The sequence below is a fragment of the Periplaneta americana genome, chromosome 10 (assembly GCF_040183065.1).
Source record: "Periplaneta americana isolate PAMFEO1 chromosome 10, P.americana_PAMFEO1_priV1, whole genome shotgun sequence".
Lineage (NCBI taxonomy): Eukaryota > Metazoa > Arthropoda > Insecta > Blattodea > Blattidae > Periplaneta > Periplaneta americana.
This window is the reverse complement of record NC_091126.1, coordinates 145,821,628-145,840,654: the sequence shown is the minus strand read 5'-3', so window position 1 is coordinate 145,840,654 and position 19,027 is coordinate 145,821,628. Positions and strand designations below refer to the sequence as shown.

Below are 19,027 nucleotides of genomic sequence, written 5' to 3'. Positions count from 1 at the left end.
TATGTGATTCACATTTTTTTACTGTATTTTTCAACCAGAAAAAGTAAGGTGAACAAACAAAGTGTACATACTGAATCTTAGTGTCAAATAAAACATATACTGGTATCTCTACCTATCTGCTATGTGATTCACATTTTTTTTTAAAGATAGTAAAATAAAAAAATTGTATTTTGTGCAAGTTTTTGCACACTTATTGTTTAATTATGCCTATTTCAAGGTTCGTTCTTCCATAAAAGTCGTGGCCGTATTCATAAATATTTAACTCACTTACAATAAAGGCACACTTATCTACAGAACAAAATGGAAGACTGTCAAAGATCATAAAAGTAACATGCGAGAAAATCAATAAATAAATAAACTTGTATTTATTATTCTGAATACATAAACTCTTTAATAAATATTATTGCTGGATAAAATACTTGAAAGGTTGGGGATTAAAAAGAACTTTAACACACTGAAAAATCACAATGGTCAGTTTGTACTGAGGACATCACTAAGCTTGTCTTCCAATTCTTTTTGCTGATTGTAGCAACGGTCAATGAGTTTGGATAACTCGTTCAGAGCTGTACTCCACCTCTTAGCTTTATCAGGACCATAATTTCTGGAACGTTTCCCACCATTTCCCATCTCCTCAGGCATTTTTCTCTTCGTCATATCCTTCCATGACAGGCTTCTGTTTAGAAGATCTTCTAGCACCTCATCAGAAACATAATTTCCGGAATGTTTTACACTATTTCCCCTCTCTTGAGGTATTTCTCTCTTCGCCATATCCTTCACCGACAGACTTCTGGTTTGAAGATTCTCTAACACCTCCGGTGCAATTGATGGACACAATTCTTCTGAAAAGTACAGAAACATTATGTAGTACGTCATAACATATTCGTAGCTGTAATTCGCATCATAATAAACACTGTTCACTTCAGTACACAATACAACAAGATGGATCAACGATGAAAGAGTAGTGGAACAGAGAAAAATTCTCTCTGGCACTGGGATTTGAACCCGGGTTTTCAGCTCTACTTGCTGATGCTTTATCACCTAAGCCACACCGGATTCCCATCCCGGTGTCAGATCGAATCGTCTCAGTTAAAGTTCCACCTACTGGGTTCCCTCTAGTGGCCGCCCTCTGCACTACATCATAGATGTCTATGAACGTAGGACAACGTCCACATATGTGCGGAGGTGCACTCGTATGAGTGACTGGTTGGCTGGGATCCGACGGAATAAGCAGCGTCTTAAATCACAAAGTGATTTATGCATATCATATATATTATTTTTAATGTACCGAAGTACATATGAAGTTTCCATGCAGATATTCTGCATCATTGTACGATGAAAGAGTAGTGGAACAGAGAAAAAGTCTCTCCAGCACCGGGATTTGAACCTGGGTTTTCAGCTCTACATGCTCATGCTTTATCCACTAAGACACACCGGATTCCCATCCCGGTGTCGGATCGAATCGTCTCAGTTTCATAGTACGATGATGCAGAATATCTGCATGGAAACTTCATATGTACTTCGGTACATTAAAAATAATATATAAGATGGATCAAGCCAGTGATTTAAGGACACACTCTTCTTGCTATCAAGTTTCGAACTTTGGGATCAACAATTACAAATATGAGACCGAGAATGAATGTGCAAAGTATGTTTTCAATTTCTCACTACTAGAGTTGAATAATATGAATGTGAAACATACTAAGCTGAAACATGTTGCATATCCAAAGTGAAATAGGAAAGGGAAGGAAACCTGCACTGCAAATCAAATTAATTTTGATTGGGATGAAACTTACTGACGCCGAAATTAACGAATGGGGGGGCTCCACAAGGAACATTTTGCAAGAATCAAGAGTCACAAGTCTCAAAAGTACTTATGCCCATATGCACAGTCACGTTAGAGACCGTTCTTGAGAAAATGCCACAGAATTCATATGCACATTCTGACTTTTGCAAGAATCACAAGTCTCAAAAGTACTTATGCCCATATGCACAGTCACGTTAGAGACTGTTCTTGAGAAAATGCCACAGAATTTATATGCACATTCTGACTTTTGCAAGAATCACAAGTCTCAAAAGTGCTTATGCCCATATGCACAGTTACGTTAGAGACCGTTCTTGAGAAAATGCCGCAGAATTCATATGCACATTCTGACTTTTGCAAGAATCACAAGTCTCAAAAGTGCTTATGCCCATATGCACAGTCATGTTAGAGATCGTTCTTGAGAAAATGCCACAGAATTCATATGCACATTCAGACTTTTGCAAGAATCACAAGTCTCAAAAGTACATATGCCCATATGCACAGTCACGTTAGAGACCGTTCTTGAGAAAATGCCACAGAATTCATATGCACATTCTGACTTTTGCAAGAATCACAAGTCTCAAAATTACTTATGCCCATATGCACAGTCATGTTAGAGACCGTTCTTGAGAAAATGCCACAGAATTCATATACACATTCAGACTTTTGCAAGAATCACAAGTCTCAAAAGTATTATGCCCATATGCACAGTCACATTAGAGACCGTTCTTGAGAAAATGCCACAGAATTCATATGCACATTCAGACTTTTGCAAGAATCACAAGTCTCAAATGTACTTATGCCCATATGCACAGTCACGTTAGAGACTGTTCTTGAGAAAATGCCACAGAATTCATATGCACATTCTGACTTTTGCAAGAATCACAAGTCTCAAAAGTACTTATGCCCATATGCACAGTTACGTTAGAGACCGTTCTTGAGAAAATGCCACAGAATTCATATACACATTCAGACTTTTGTAAGAATCACAAGTCTCAAAAGTACATGTGCCCATATGCACAGTCATGTTAGAGACCGTTCTTGAGAATATGCCACAGAATTCATATGCACATTCAGACTTTTGCAAGAATCACAAGTCTCAAAAATACTTATGCCCATATGCACAGTCACATTAGAGACCGTTCTTGAGAAAATGCCACAGAATTCATATGCACATTCTGACTTTTGCAAGAATCACAAGTCTCAAAAGTACTTATGCCCATATGCACAGTTACGTTAGAGACCGTTCTTGAGAAAATGCCACAGAATTCATATGCACATTCTGACTTTTGAGATGGACTTGAGACTGTCCCATGATATCACTAAGACTGGGATGAGACTGCCAATGGACAGTCTTGGGATGATCTGTCATCTGTGAGAAAAAAATAACTATTTTAGATGACGATTTTGTAGAGTTTCTTGATTTTATTGGAAATGAGATGACAATGACCATAAATCACAGTTAACAAGAAGATATTTTAAATGAACACGAACCATTTTACGAATGCTACAGATTCACAAAGAACAGTGTTCTAAGTGACAATTTTATTCTATTACTGGAATAAACTTATGGGAGTCCTGAAGAAAATTGGCGTGGATTCGAAAGAGAGGAGGCTATTAAGTAATCTTTATATGAAACGAGTCAAAGTAAGGATAGGAGAAGATATGTAAGAAGGAAGTGAAATAGGGAGAGGAGTACGTCAAGGATGCTTTATCACCAACTCTCTTCAGCAAGATTAATAAGATTTGCTGATAAATATGACATTGTTAGTAGAAGAGGAGATGATACTAGGGGATATTCAAACAGAGCTAAATAACAGCTGTGAGTAATATGGGATGAAGGTAAATGCAGATAGACGAAGACCATGGTTATTGCGAGAAACAGAAAGAAGTTTGGCGTAAATTTGCGAATTCGAAATGAGGTAGAAGATTTTATTTTATTTTATTTGTATAACTGTCAGAAGAATAGGGCCCGAAATTTTTTCTTAAATGAAGATGGGAAGAAAGTCACATGGGGTGACGTCAGAATACTGAGGGTAGAAAAGGACCTAGAGTAGCCTACACAAAACAGACTACAGGCATAAGAAATATAAGAGAATCAATGTTAAGAAGCGGCAAAGAGGCCGACCATCTCAAATTCTTCCAACTTCCGCTTACAACATAAAACCAAAGATTTCTGAAGCCAAAAAATAGGATCTGATATCACTGTGCAAACAAAAAATCTTCCTCAACAAGTGCGTCATAAATATTTCCAACCATTTTCTGCAACTAAAGCTGGTGATCCAGATTAAAACTGTAAAATAGAAATGTAATCTAATAATTTAATTACCAATAAGCAATTATTATAGCTTATGTCACAGCCTATTGATAAAACACATTTATATTTGAAAGTAATGTGAGCAATAATAATTATAATGCAGATAATTATGTCATAAATATTAAGACAAATATTATGCTTTTGATTAATGTATATAAACTATCTTAAGTCAGAAACTTTTTTTTTTGTAGTTTTCAGCACAAACTTATTAAATCATAAAATTAAACAATGAAATGAATAAAATATTTGTATTCCTTAAAAAAATTTCCAAGACACTGATGACAAATTTGTATCTTACACAGCCATAAAAATACTAAAATATTAGTTTCTGAAAAATCAAGTATTTTGAGTTACTACACTTTACAATCCAGGGTGTGATATAATATACGTACGGGTATATGTAAGGGTTAATGTGGTTAAAAGATTAATAGAAATGTTATACGTTAGTATATAGTGAAACTTAAGTTTTTTAATTGAACTGAACTGAATTTACGGGAGGGCGAAGCACTATGGCCCAGCACTGCAACCTGTTACGGTCTATTGCGCTAACTCTCAAGTTAGACGCATTCCCAAACCCACACTGGCTGACTATACTAAGGTTTGCTGCGCACCCAGATGTCGAGCAGGCAACCCCTCTCGTCCTTAGGCCAGCCCCCTCCATGCATCACCAGCCAGCAATCGGGGAATGCTATGGAATGATGACGAACTGGAGAAATGGGGACAGAATGATGTAAATGCCTAATATGGGAAAAAATGGGAGAACCCCGAGAAAAACCCCAACAACGACCTTGTCCACCACAAGTGTCACTATGGATTTTTCAATGAAAAATCCCAGACCTGACCGGGACCCGAACCCAGGCCACCTGCGTGACAGGTCAGAGGTCTGACCACTCAACCATCGCAGGGGAAACTCAGGTTAGTTACTGTTTTTTATTGTAATGTACGGTACAAAGTTTTCCACAACTTCCAACAAATTGTGCATGCACTGAGGTTTAAAAAACTGCCATCTTTTTGCTCCATTTAGAAGTAAAAATATTTACCGGTGTTATTTTTCGAAATTTACATTGCATATTATTGTGCAGATTTCAAAATTTTATAGAGCATATTTATATGCATTTTTCAAGCTTTATAAATGCATGTAAATCTGGGCTCTTTCTGTAAACAAAGAGAGAGTATGAATGAGTTCTTAAGATAGAAATTATTTAATATGTCCCACCTTTCTCTCTCAAAAAATTCAGCCATTGCTTCTCTAAAAATGTTGATATCTTCTCATTCCTCACTGCCACCATTAATTTCTTGTTTTTATCTCCACTTATGTGATCACGGAAATCTAGGCGTCTCCATTTGCATAAGAAAAGCATCTGAAAAGTGACAATAATGTTACTTGGTGGCATATATTAAAATCACTGTTCTTAACAAGAAAATGGAAAACTTTCTAATGCAACATCAAAAACTATGCTTAATCTCAGTCAGTATCATTTGTACTGGACAATTTCCCTTTATTATTCTCTGTATCCACTTAGCACTGCAACATGGTATCCTAAACCTAATATATAAATGTCTCTTCTAGTTTCAAATTTACATAATTTATAAGTTGGAAACAGGATGACCAGACGTGAAAATATCTTTGGAGGACAAAATGATGAAAGGTGGAGGACATTTTCTTGAAAAGGAGGAGAATGGGTAATTCCACAATATTCTCATGTAACAACACTGATTTAAAAAAATGCCAGATATTTCGTTATATTTTTAAATGCCTGAAGGACAGGAGGATGCAAATAATTTATATACGCCACTACATAAAAACTTAATTTTATCACGCTACAATTAACATTTCTCAACAGTAATCTCACTAGAGGTTTTGATTTATCTAGAGAAAATCAAAACTCGAGTGGGATTTAATTGACTATTACACAATTAGAAGAAAGTATATAAAGATTAGAAGTAACAAAGTACTCCAATACAATAAAATATTAATTGACTTACGAAAATACAACGTCTTCAAATGTATTATTGTACCATCTCAACATTACTCTAGATGGCAGTAGTGTGTTATGATTAGCTGTTTTCTTACTATCAGTTGTGCCAACTATGGAATCTTCATTGAACTCTGTGGACGGTTACTAGTGAAGAAGGCTTTGTTGATTCAGTTTCATTTTTATTAAAACATTTGCATTCCACTTCAATGATCCGGATCCCAGTAATCAACGTCACTTGACAGATGATTTTCAATAAATCCTAGTATTAAACAATCTCTGATATGTGACTATCCGTAAAATCATATAGAAGAAGCTATAACAAACATAACCTAAATAATATAAACAAGTGTTAGAAAAGTTTTAATTAGGGATGATGAAATAAACAAGAAATGTTTTAATTAATGATGATGAAATAAAAAATAAACATGAATAATTTTAAAAGAAACAATTATTGAAAGTACAATTTTCAAATTTGAATGTTTTAGTGTTTGGTGGTTTAGTTGATGTTATATTGGATGTGTGCATAAAAGAAGTGAACTCGATGTACATGGTGTATACCTCAACTTATTCAGAATTTCCTAATGGTGCTCTTCATTTATTTGTAAATAGGGTTTCAGGGAAGATGCATAGCGATGACCAGTGATCTTTATTAAATTCTTGTTCTTGAATGCCAATGCGAGTCATATTTGAAACTGCTGTGCTTCGACTGTAGTGGTTTGTAATTTTCTATTTTTTGACGTCCAGATCAGTGCAGTTCGAAATGTTGGCAAACAAAGAAACAAATGCTAGGGCAGTGATAAAAATAAACAAATGCTAGGGACACGATAAAATTAAACAAATGCTAGGGACACGATAAAATTGTGCGATAAGCAGCCATGATTGGTTGAAAGACGTCCTTTCGTACCGTTTTATTGGTCAAAAGTAGTGTGACGTAGTAAAAGTGTAATAGTCAATTAAAAACCATTCCGAATTTTATAGCTATTCTCTTGATATGTTGCCTAATTAGGTTTCGTGAAGACAATATAGTATTCAAGGTCACAAACTCAAAAGTTTGAAGACATAGTCTATTTCCAAAATAAAACATAAGTTTAAATTTTTAACAAATACTTTTCTTTATACTTGAATGTCGTCTTTATTGGCAAGGTTGTTCGCTCTTACATTCAATATTTACATGAATTATATTATAAACAAATGAGCAGAATTGATATAATGAAGGAATTCAGAGAAGTGCAGTTATTGTGTTTTGTAATGGTTACACATTCAGTGCATGAACGTGTACACATTTTCAAAATGTACAAACAGAAAAAGGAATTGTGTCAGAACAAGAAAAAACTTTAAACGTAAATTTCCTGGCTGTCCAGTTCTGAGTAAAAAACAATACTAAATTTGATGAATAGGTTTACTGAAACAGGATTTGTGAATTATATGGTCTGAATTATGTATCACAAAATCCATGTTGAATCTTTCGTACACTACTTTTAACACTCGAATATAAATAATTGATTAAATGGCGATCTTACTCATGTTAATTATGTAAGCAAAAGAAAAACTCAACAAACACAAAAGTACACAAAAAACAACACAAACACAAGAACACAAGAAATACATCACACTAATATACGAAAACAAAAACACACACAAGATTGCATCCTCATTCAGAAAACTGAAATACAACATAGCATAAAGAACAGAAAACACACTACAAAGACATCTCAACACACAAACAACACAAACAAATAAATACAACCACACAGGCGTATACAAACTCACATGTAATAGTTGCGACAGTTTCTATATTGGACAGATAGGCAGATCATTCCAAACTCGATACAAAGAACACATTAAAGCAGTAACCAGAGGACACAATACATCTACATATGCCGAACACATAACTAATGCTAACCACACATACAATAACATAAAGACAGACATGGAAATCCTACACATACAACCCAAAAACCAAAAACTCAACACACTAGAACAATATGAAATATACAGACACACTAAAACACACCCCAATCAAATTCTCAACACACAGATCAATTTCAGAACACACACACTATTTGATACAACTCTTCATCACACAAACACACCCACACAACAGGCAGCAAAGTTGAGATAACGCCGAGATCTAGTAGGCTCTGAGGGTGGTGTCGAATAACACCGAAACAGCTGTAAGCCGCATATGCTTACATAATTAACACAAGTAAGATCGCCATTTAATCAATTATTCGTATCACAAAAGTTGGACAACATTTCTGCGAGGAGGCTGTTATTAATAAAACACAGTACATCAGTATTAATCCAATGAGCAGTGAGTTTATAGATGCAAGCTGTGGCAGTAGCTGGGGGAACCTGCAGCTGGTCGGTTGACAGAAACACCAGGAACAATTGTTGGACCCACTGCATTAAGTGATGATGATGATGATGATGATGATGATGATAATAATAATACTTATAGCAAATACTTAACAAATTATGCAAATTCTAAATTAATACATTTTGTGCAAGATCGTGTGTATTTGCTTGCTTTCCGCACAAAACCAATACGCGGTAAGTGTGAAATACCACATTCAGTATTCCCAACGTAACACGCATAACAATTTCCCTATTCTTACCGCTTAAGCGTCATATTCATTTTACTGCTTTAGGCTTTTAACATATTATTTTTAAAGACGTTCAATATAGTAATAATTATAAATTGGAAACTTACCACTGCAATTTCACCTAAATTGCACTGTTAATTATTGTTTTTAAATATTTGCAAAAATTAAGTAAAATCCACAACTCCACTAAAGTTACTGCATTTTGTGATGCATGTAACATTAAGGAAGCCGTTTGTTTTAAGTTCGCATTTATAGACTGGGGGAAAAAAAAAGACACGTATATCACGGCCTGCTGGAGTATAGTAAACACAGAAAACATTTTATAGGAACAATGTTGAAGATAGATATATTTGTTTTCCAAAGTTGCCATCATTGAACAGAACCAAGATGGAGATTTCATTGCAACTAATTAGAAATTCCTCTTTCAGGTATGTAATAAACGATCTTCGCACAAAATAATGTATGCTACACGAGCGGTATGTTTGTTTTCATGTTCTCGGAAATTAAAAAAGCTCAACTACGTTTCGCTTTTTCAATCTTTTCCTCGAACATGAAAACTTCAACATACCGCTCTTGTAACGCATATTACTATTACTGCTACACTATTTGGCAGTTTTAATGCATCAGGAAACAGGAGAAAGAGACTTAGAATTCTTGTTGTAGAAAAGATTGTGGCTTCTCATGTCTGTTTTAGGAAGATGAAAGATTAACAGGTTACAAATATTACTACCTTTAATGACCTTAAACGAAAGCAGGGCATCAAGGGTATAGAATCTAGAATGCAACTGTGATGTTCTCATAACCACTCTTGAAATCACTGAGCACAAATATATAATATGCGAACATAATGATACTAATTTCCAATACACACTTTCTAATTTAACCGAGCCATTTGTAACATAATTCCAGACTACCAATGAATACTGGAGTTTCAACCTCACTGATGCAAATTATTAAAATTGAATCAAACAAAGACTATACTGACTGTATTAAATCCAACATTCTAATTGCAGGATTCTATATAAAAATCCACATGCTTGTGAAAATAAACTTTACTGTTAAAGAATACGACAAGATTTTAACACAATCTGTTTTGTTAATTTGATTATGGTTTAAGTTATACTGTAGTTTAATTTAAGAGAAGCAATTTTCCTCGAAAAGATTATGATTAATTATAAAAATATAATAATAATAAAAATAATAATAATAATAATAATAATAATAATAATAATAACAACAACAACAACTACAACAACAACAACATGTAGCAGAAAATGTGAAGATGAACAACAGACTTGTACAACATCTTTTGACTTGTTCCTAAAGCTTCATTGCTAATGTAAGATGTATGGAATACAATAAATGAAACGAAAAAAAAAGAAGTTGCACATTTCATATATTAAATTGAACATATTGATTATTCACATCTAATGATCCACTCTTTGAAAAACAATTATCTCGAAATTAAATATAAACAACACTATAATACTTCATAAATATTTCGTAAAATTATGCTTAATATTACATCTCGTTTTCTTACCTTCAGGACTTTAATCCAAGGGACATTAAGCCTGATTGATATGCTCCATTCGGGTTCAGTGTCACTGCAATTTGCTTTGTCCAAACAATCTGTGATGTAACTGTATAATGCAATAAAATTTCACATTAGTAATAATAGTAAAGGCTCCACTGAAGTTAATACAAGCACTCTGCATCCAATCATAAAACATTATTATGGCATATAACATATTGCATTATTCTTCTACAGAGAGATGTTATGTTTTATTTAACAACGCTCGCAACTGCAGAGGTTATATCAGCATCGCCGGATGTGCCGGAATTTTGTCCCGCAGTTCTTTTACATGCCAGTAAATCTACTGACATGAGCCTGTCGCATTTAAGCATACTTAAATGCCATCGACCTGGCCCGGGATCGAACTCACAACCTTGGGCCTAGAAGGCCAGCGCTATACCAACTCGCCAACCAGGTCGACTCTCTACAGAGAGATTTAAATAGACTTCAACGATGGTTGAAAACACTAGTACCCACATGCAGTTCGCAAACTACTTCTGGCCTGCAGTACATCATTTGATGGTCCATGAATGTGTTACCATTTTGGTGTTAAGTGCTTTGATTTTGTAATGATCCTGTCGATGTTTTCAGTCATAATTAGAGTTCGAACTTAGACTCTTACAGTTAAATTAGACTAGAGCTGGAATACATCACATATTCATTATATGAGGTCTCGCCACCCTCATTGAATATTACACGACTACTATGAAGTAGTCAATGTGTATTATCACCATTTAATTCGAGAAAAACTCGTTCCAGCACCGGGAATCGAACCCGGGACCTCTCAGCTACAATGAGAGGGGTTCGGCCAGCACCGTGGATCATGTCCCAGCATAGCTCAGTTAGAAAGAGCCCTCAGCGCGTAGAGCTGAGAGGTCCCGGGTTCGATTCCCAGTGCCGGAATGAGTTTTTCTCGAAGTAAATAGAGCTGGAATGTTGTAAGGAAGCCTTCTGCTGGCTGACGGATGAGTGATGGCAGAGGAAATGACATAGTCTGTCTCATCCAATGATTGTCAGCCTTTGCTCGCTTCTTGAAGTGTGTGGATGTGGTTTTGTTTGAATAGTGCTCTGTTATTTCTGATATTCATTCCGTGCTCGCATTCCTGTTGTCTAGAACAGGAGCATGGAAATTAAAAAAAAAATGTACAGGTGAGGTTTTCTACAACAGGCCAGTAAAATTGTGTTCCGGATGCATCAATTCTTTCAGAACGAGTTGCAAATTTCCATTTGTCCCAAGTGCTCGTATACTAACAGTGTTGCGAAGTGTCAGAAGTGCACTGCTTGAATTTGTGGTATTGCTCTTCGAACTGTACAAATAATTTCATAACATGCTTTTTACGAATTGTACTGTGTTATTAAAATATTACAGAGAAATATCTGTAGATTTATTACTTCAGTTACGCAAGAAAACTGGCATAAGTCTTGACATGTAATGTCAAAGTGGTAACCATGCGAAAATTATCTATATGTCACTTGGCACGAGACAACAATCTTCAGTTTTTTTTCCAACACCCCAACTCTAATAGAATAGAATAATTACTCAGGATGATGTAGTGTGTGAAGAGCAGAATCACTGTATGTAAACAAACCAATTTACATCGAGTTTGGTGATAGGAATAGATGTTTAATTTTTTGCCGCAACAAAACAGGCAATGTTAAACCATGGCTTTGTTCCTGATCTTCTCCTATAGTGATATTTAACAGTATTGTGAAGTATATGAAGTGAATATGCTGAAAATTAAGAGCGTAATTTCGTTAATTGTGAAATTCGGTGATGTTTCACATTTAAAGGGGGAAACTTTTTTTTTTATAATTATGCAAAAAAGATGTAAGAGGGGACAAAAGATGGTTTATTCAAGAGTATGGCAACTCTAAAATGAACATTAAACATGTCCCTGTAATTAATGAGTAAAACAATCCGTGGTAAGAATAAACATGAGTATATAGTATATACTGAACTTTTTTTAGTAAATACCTCTGAGTATGGTTTGTAGCAGGCTCAATTCTGAATATTTGTTGATTTGTGTTCAGTTTAAAGTTAAATAAAAAAAAATGGCAGAATTTATGAACAATATAGTGCCTCATGGAAAAATATAGAAAAAGATTTGAACTTCAGAAGCCTTCAACACTTCACAAAAGTGAATGTGAAAAAGGTTACACACGTATTTGTTATTCATAAAAAAACATAACCTATAAAAATATGAATGGCTATCAAATTGTATTTTCTATTTTCTTGTTTCCTGTTTTATTAACGTCACTTATCTGATTCACTCTCTCTTTCATGTTTATTATTTATTTACTTATTTATTTGTTTATTTAATTAATTAATTAATTAAATTATTTATTTATCCATTATCAAAATTTACAAAAAGCAAAACACAAACCACTACAGCATGCAGATAGCATGTGAAAGTCTATAAGAAAAACTAAGCATCACGGTGCAATGTGGTCAAAGAGGATAGGTAACACGAGTATATACTAACTTTTAAACGATCAAGAAGGCTGTAGAAATGAGTATATATTCGCGTTAGGTAGAATGTCTTTATTCTTATGAATATAAGTATGTTCTAGTGGTTACGAGTATATAATCACAGGAAGTGCTCATACTCATAAGTATAAACCTTGAGAAAGTACTTAAGCTTCATTATTACTAGCCATTCCCTCTACTTAAATATCAGTACACAGTCTGAGATTTCAGATTTGTGCAAAACCAAGTATACTTTGCTACAATTTTTAATTTTCAAGCTCAAACCCTGTGTATTGCTTCTTCGTATATTTATGATATGATATGTGTCTGATATCAGATATTTCCGGATAAACGTGATATGGGAAGCATTGCATATAACTCATATGTCTAATCACAGAAGCCTTTGAAGAAGACAAAACAAATTTAAGTGCAATGTCTCTTAATAACCACTGTAATGGTAGCTTGCACATATAATATGCTCAGAATGCAGTTCAATAGATGACTATTTGCCTCCTTTAGGTTTTATTACATAAAGATGGAAAGATTTAAATTTCTTTTGTTGTAAACAATGCTTTCTCAACTGTAATGTACACCATGCCTGACCAAATGTAGTATATTTCATGTTTAGCTTATAGTGTCTATAAATCTGGGCTGTGGTCATTTTCATGGCATTCTTTACCTGGACTAAGGGCTGGTATTATACACACCGTTTAAACCTTATGTTCAGTTTAATCTCATGTTTTTCGTTCTGCTTCTTATTATAAACATTAACTACCAGTTAATCTTGAGTTAACTTGAGTTTAACTTGATCAGTAGTCCTCTGCTGTTTAAACTGCAGTTCAAGGCTCAACAGTGTAAGATGGCATGAATGACAATGAGTGAGTGATCAATATTACTGAACAAACATGGCGGCCAAGAATTTTTCGAAATAGAGTGCAGCACTTTGAAATATAAATGAAAATGAGTTTTAAAAACAGATTGAAGCTTTCAAAGCAGACAGTTCTGCCCTTCGGAATTAGACTTTATAGTCCTAACCTTATTTTGAAAAATTGAAACTCATATACAACATGCAACAAAAAAATGAGAAAGTGCAAAAATATATGTTTTAAGGTTTGAATTTAAAGATTATTTGAAAAGATAAACGATTATTTACTTTTTATTTTTCAAAACATTTTTTTAAATTTCTGCATCATTTACTAACTGCACTATTTTTCCTCTGGTAGTAGGTATACTGAAAATAATGGAAGATTTTGGAGATGCCCATAAATCTACTATAAGCTTAGTGCACATTGTACTGTGAGTGGCAGACAGTCTCCTGGTAAGATTTACTATGGGGCCTGATTTATAAACACAATGATATTACATAATTTTACTAGACCCATAAAAATAATTTTATAGTTTGAATTCTGTTTCATAAACATTCTAGACAACTTACAAAATACGCACACTAAGGCCCGTTACACACTTGAAGAGATTTCGCTAGCGAGAAATGTGTTGCGAGAAAATTCAAAGATTGATAACATGGATTCAAATGGACGTCCACACACTGCAGGAGATTCTCGTTCAAGGCGAAAACATCGAGCGTGTTTCTCGCTGAAATTGGTAGCTAAGCGAATTTTCTTGACACATTTATCAAAGATGTTTGAATTTATACTCTTTATGACGATTGAATGTAGAAAAAGATATCACAAGTGGCGATGAATTGTATTGTTTTTATTGAAAATGAGGAAAGATGGCTGATAATTGCAGTCAGAAACTTATCGAACTTGTATGATGTCACCCGTAGGCCTATTTATATGATACACAGGATGAAAACTATAAAAACACGAAACTTAAAGAAGAAATCTGGAGACAAATATCAGACGATCTGAAAATAAATAGGGCTACATTTTATTTTGATAAGATTTAATAGTATTAATTATAACATTTGAAATAATGTATCTACATGTCTTAACAGTTTACATAATTTTAATCAGGACAGCAAAGAATCCTCTATCATATCATGAATGGCAAAAAACTGAGGTATATTCAACCTGAAATAACGCCTAAACATATTATCATCCAAATCGAAATCAGTGACGGAAGCTGGCCCTATCTTCATGAGATACAATGTGATTTCCAGATATTTCTGACTTTAAATTTCGGCCTATGTTTTCTTTTCATTAACAAAATATATTCTTATAACTCCATTTCCTCATCATCTGAAGATTCAGATTCAACATAGTAGCTTTCGTACATATTTTGTAAAGAACGACAATATACTTAAAGGTTATATATTTAAGTACGACAATATACGTAAATACATAACCTGTAATATTTCCCCCAACGAGTGGTTACTATAATCAGAAAAATACTCTGCATGAAGGCAGTGCATAGATGAACATAGCATGGCGTGATCTGTGATAGCGAGAACTCTCTAAGTGTGTGGAGGAAGGCTCTTCGCCTCTTTCTCACTAGCGAGATCTCTTCAAGTGTGTAACGGGCCTAATATTGTAGGTCATTATAAGCTGATTGTGTATGGAGTTCTGTCGCGGATGGTCATGCATGGTTTAGTCTGGTTACAATGTGTTTGGGAGTATATCGATAGTAGCCAGCATTAAGAAACTATTTGAGGTTAAATCTGACAAGCATACTGAAGTAGACAGTATTGGTACTCTACAGGGTTTTTTATGATATTCTCTCTGTTATCAAAGAACAAAAATGTTTCTTAATGAAGATTCTTCACGACCATTGGCTATTTTAAATCAATAATATGATCAAACAGCTGCGATCATCTTCTTTTCTTTCCTAGCAGTAATACCAATTGTATTGTATTACAGTTTAACTTAATTGAGACTCTGTAATACAGCGTGTTAAGTTAAACTTTCGGTTAGGTTTAACTTAGGTTTAACATAATCTTTAGATTAGCCATATTTATAAAACCAGGCCTTATTGGTTTACTACAAGATGTGTCAAGATTAAAATAAATACTCACGTCCATAATCTGTCCATTTCTTCCTCAGGAATATCATTAAAGATACAAATGCTCTTGAAAGTCATGAAGAGCTCTTCGGTAGTGTTTGCAGATATGCTACCAATTATGTTGAACTCCGCACTCTTGAAAAGCTATAAAAGTAATATTATATCATATATTGCAGTAGGAAGTAAGATGCAGGCAAGGACAATGTAATGTTTAGAGTTATCATACGTCCTCATTTGGTAATTTTTATGAGAGGGAGGGGGAAAAAAAGAAAAAAAAAGAGAAAGAGAGAGGGAGAGGGAGGGGGAAGGGAAGGGGGAGATTGATGGGGTGGGGAAGAGGGAGGGGGAGCGGGGAGGGGAGGGAGGGGGAGCGGGGAGGGGAGGGAGGGGGAGAGGGGATGGGGATAGGGAGGGGAGGGGAGGGGGATGGGAGAGGGAGGGGGAGGGGGAGGGGGAGATATATATATATCTGTCGACTAAATTCAGTATGTGTCCTCATTATAGTGAACAAAATTATGGTACACTCTAATCACACTGTAAAACACGTACCTTACACAATGCTTCCTTGTACTCTGCAGAGCCAAAGTATGAAGGCATGACTGTGTAGTCTGCTAATGGAGGGACGAAGTTATTAAATTCTGGTGCGCCAATCCCACATTTATTTACAGTTTCATCAGTCACCAGCGAGAGCAATTCTTCACATGCCTTATTATGGATGTGTAACACAGACTTAAAATCCTAAAAAAAAAAAAAAGCACACAATCACAAAATAATCTGGTACACATTGATTGAAATAGACTACGAAGTGGAAACAATTTAAACATAATATAATTATAAATTTGAATTGCTTTTGAGTTTCAGTCCATGCAATGAAAACGCTGAGTTACTAACTACATTACACCATAAACAATTGAAGGGTTTGGCTGTAAAACATGGTAAGCCACAAAAAGTGAAATAATGAGATTTCGATATAGGAGGCTTTGGCCATCTGTTGTAACACTACTGAATTACGTAAGTAGTTCAATATGTCATTCATATAGGGCATGTGCGCTTAGTTGCATTATTGTAACCAACATAAGTTTCGTGTAGAACATGTTAACCATCAGGAAAATGGCTACTCGACTAGTGAGACAGAAGCTTTTCTCTAGAAATAGTAATAGTTTATCCACTACAAGTGAGGAGGAGGCTGTTAGTGACAATGGAAGTGAATACCAGGTTTCGCACTCTACGTCTGGTAGAGAAGATATAGATGTTCCAGATGATAACGTGTTTAAAAAGTGTGTATAATGCACACTGAGAGTTACCATATTTTACATGAAGTGTTGATTACTGTTGCTGATGGCTGTTAATGTTACCGTTATAAGATACTAGATCATCTGAAAAGAAAAACAGAGTCTATTGGAAAACGTAGCTGATAAACGACAAGATACAAGCAGATATATTTCTCACAAGGTAGGAACTCCAAAACCACATCAACAGGAAGCATGTATATGGAAAACCAGTAAAAATTCGAGATGTATCGGTTTTCTCATTCAATTCAGGCAAAGCACTTTCAATAAAAATTTCTAACAGATACTTTAATGAAGTGTATACAGAGGTGAATCTTCACAAGCGTGGCAGGCATCACACATGTTTAACTTATTATCTATAAAGTTTGAATGCAAATATGAAAGAAAGAGGACAATTAAAAAGAAAAAGTTGGAAGATATCATGGGTTGTTTGTAGTGGACTATGCATCATTTTACACTAATTTAGTGGCTCAGAATAATGAGGAACAAGGTAGTGAAGAATCTGAATAGAATAGCAGTAAAGGACCAAGTATTTTGCAGCATACACAGTATGGTATAACATGCTGATATACTGACTCATTTCATGTAAAACATGTTAAACCACAAAACTTGGGGTGCTCCAGTTTACTTTTATTTCTTTCAATCTCTGTATTTACCTCAAATACTTCAGTTTACTATGTCATCACTTTAAAAAAGTATTGTACTTGCATGATGTGCATTCATATTTAATGTAAATATTAAAAATAAATTAGAATTTCATCTTGAAAACACATGATGCCTTTTTCTTAGAAGTTGTTCTCTCTGGGTTACCATCTTTTACAGCCGAACCCTTCAATTACTAATGACTTACCATTTTAATTCGTGTAACTTCATCTTCACTTGCTTCATAAAATTCAAATCTCTCCCACAAGTACTCTGATACATTTTCATACAAGAGACTTTCAGCTGTAGTGCAATATATTGCAGGGTCCTCAGAATTTTGGTGAAGCCATAGGAGAGCCTTGCAGAACTGCAACATGGAAATCACACTACCATCAATTTCTATTTGTGAGTTAGTTTGGTTTAATACAAGAGGGTGGAAGCGCATTATCTAGTGAAATTTATAAACTTGTACTTGCAATTTGGGAAAAGGAAATTGTACCAGAACAATGGAAGAAGTCCATAATCCTACCTATTTTTAAGAAGGGGAACAAGACTAACTGTAGTAACTTTCGAGGAATATCACTTTTTTTTGACGTCGTACAAAATTTTGTCGAATATCCTTTTCAGAAGATAAATTCCATATGTAAATGAAATTATTGGGGATCATCAGTGTGGTTTTAGGCGTAATACATCGATTATTGATCAGATTTTTTGTATTCAACAGATATTGGAGAAAAAATGGGAGTATAAGGGTACAGTACATCAGTTATTCATAGATTTCAAAAAGGCATATGACTCGGTTAAGAGAGAAGTTTTATATAATATTCTTATTGAATTTGGTATTCCCAAGAAACTAGTTCAATTAATTAAAATGTGTCTTAGTGAAACTTACAGCAGAGTCCATATAGGCCAGTTTCTATCTGATGCTTTTCCAATTCACTGCGGGCTAAAGCTGGGAGATGCACTATCACCTTTACTTTTTAACTTTTCTCTAGAATATGCCAATAGGAAATTTCAGGATAACACAGAGGGTTTGGAACTGAATGGGTTACATCAGCTTCTTGTCAATGCGGATGATGTGAATATGTTAGGAGAAAATCCACAAATGATTAGGGAAAACGCGGAAATTCTACTTGAAGCAAGTAAAGCGATAGGGTTGGAAGTAAATCCCGAAAAGACTAAGTATATGATTATGTCTCGTGACCAGAATATTGTACGAAATGGAACTATAAAAATTGGAGATTTCTCCTTCGAAGAGGTGGAAAAATTCAAATATCTTGAAGCAACAGTAACAAATATAAATGACACTCAGGAGGAAATTAAACGCAGAATAAATATGGGAAATGCCTGTTATTATTCGGTTGAGAAGCTTTTGTCATCTAGTCTGCTGTC

The 19,027-nt window shown here is 34.7% G+C and overlaps 1 protein-coding gene across 4 annotated transcripts in view; it reads right to left on the bottom strand.

Annotated features, from left to right (window-relative positions):
- Positions 1–341: 341 nt before the first annotated feature.
- xmas (RRM_XMAS2 and SAC3_GANP domain-containing protein xmas) overlaps positions 342–19,027 on the bottom strand; it is a 143,431-nt gene continuing 124,745 nt past the window's right edge. For all 4 annotated transcript variants that reach the window (XM_069838219.1, XM_069838218.1, XM_069838220.1 and 1 more), the window contains exons 17-22: positions 17,844–18,002; positions 16,254–16,442; positions 15,718–15,848; positions 10,244–10,343; positions 5,335–5,479; positions 342–839 (exon numbers count right to left, since the gene is read on the bottom strand). In XM_069838219.1, coding sequence (XP_069694320.1) covers positions 472–839; positions 5,335–5,479; positions 10,244–10,343; positions 15,718–15,848; positions 16,254–16,442; positions 17,844–18,002 — 1,092 coding nt within the window. In that variant the 3' untranslated portion in view covers positions 342–471. The remainder of the gene's footprint in view (positions 840–5,334; positions 5,480–10,243; positions 10,344–15,717; positions 15,849–16,253; positions 16,443–17,843; positions 18,003–19,027) is intronic.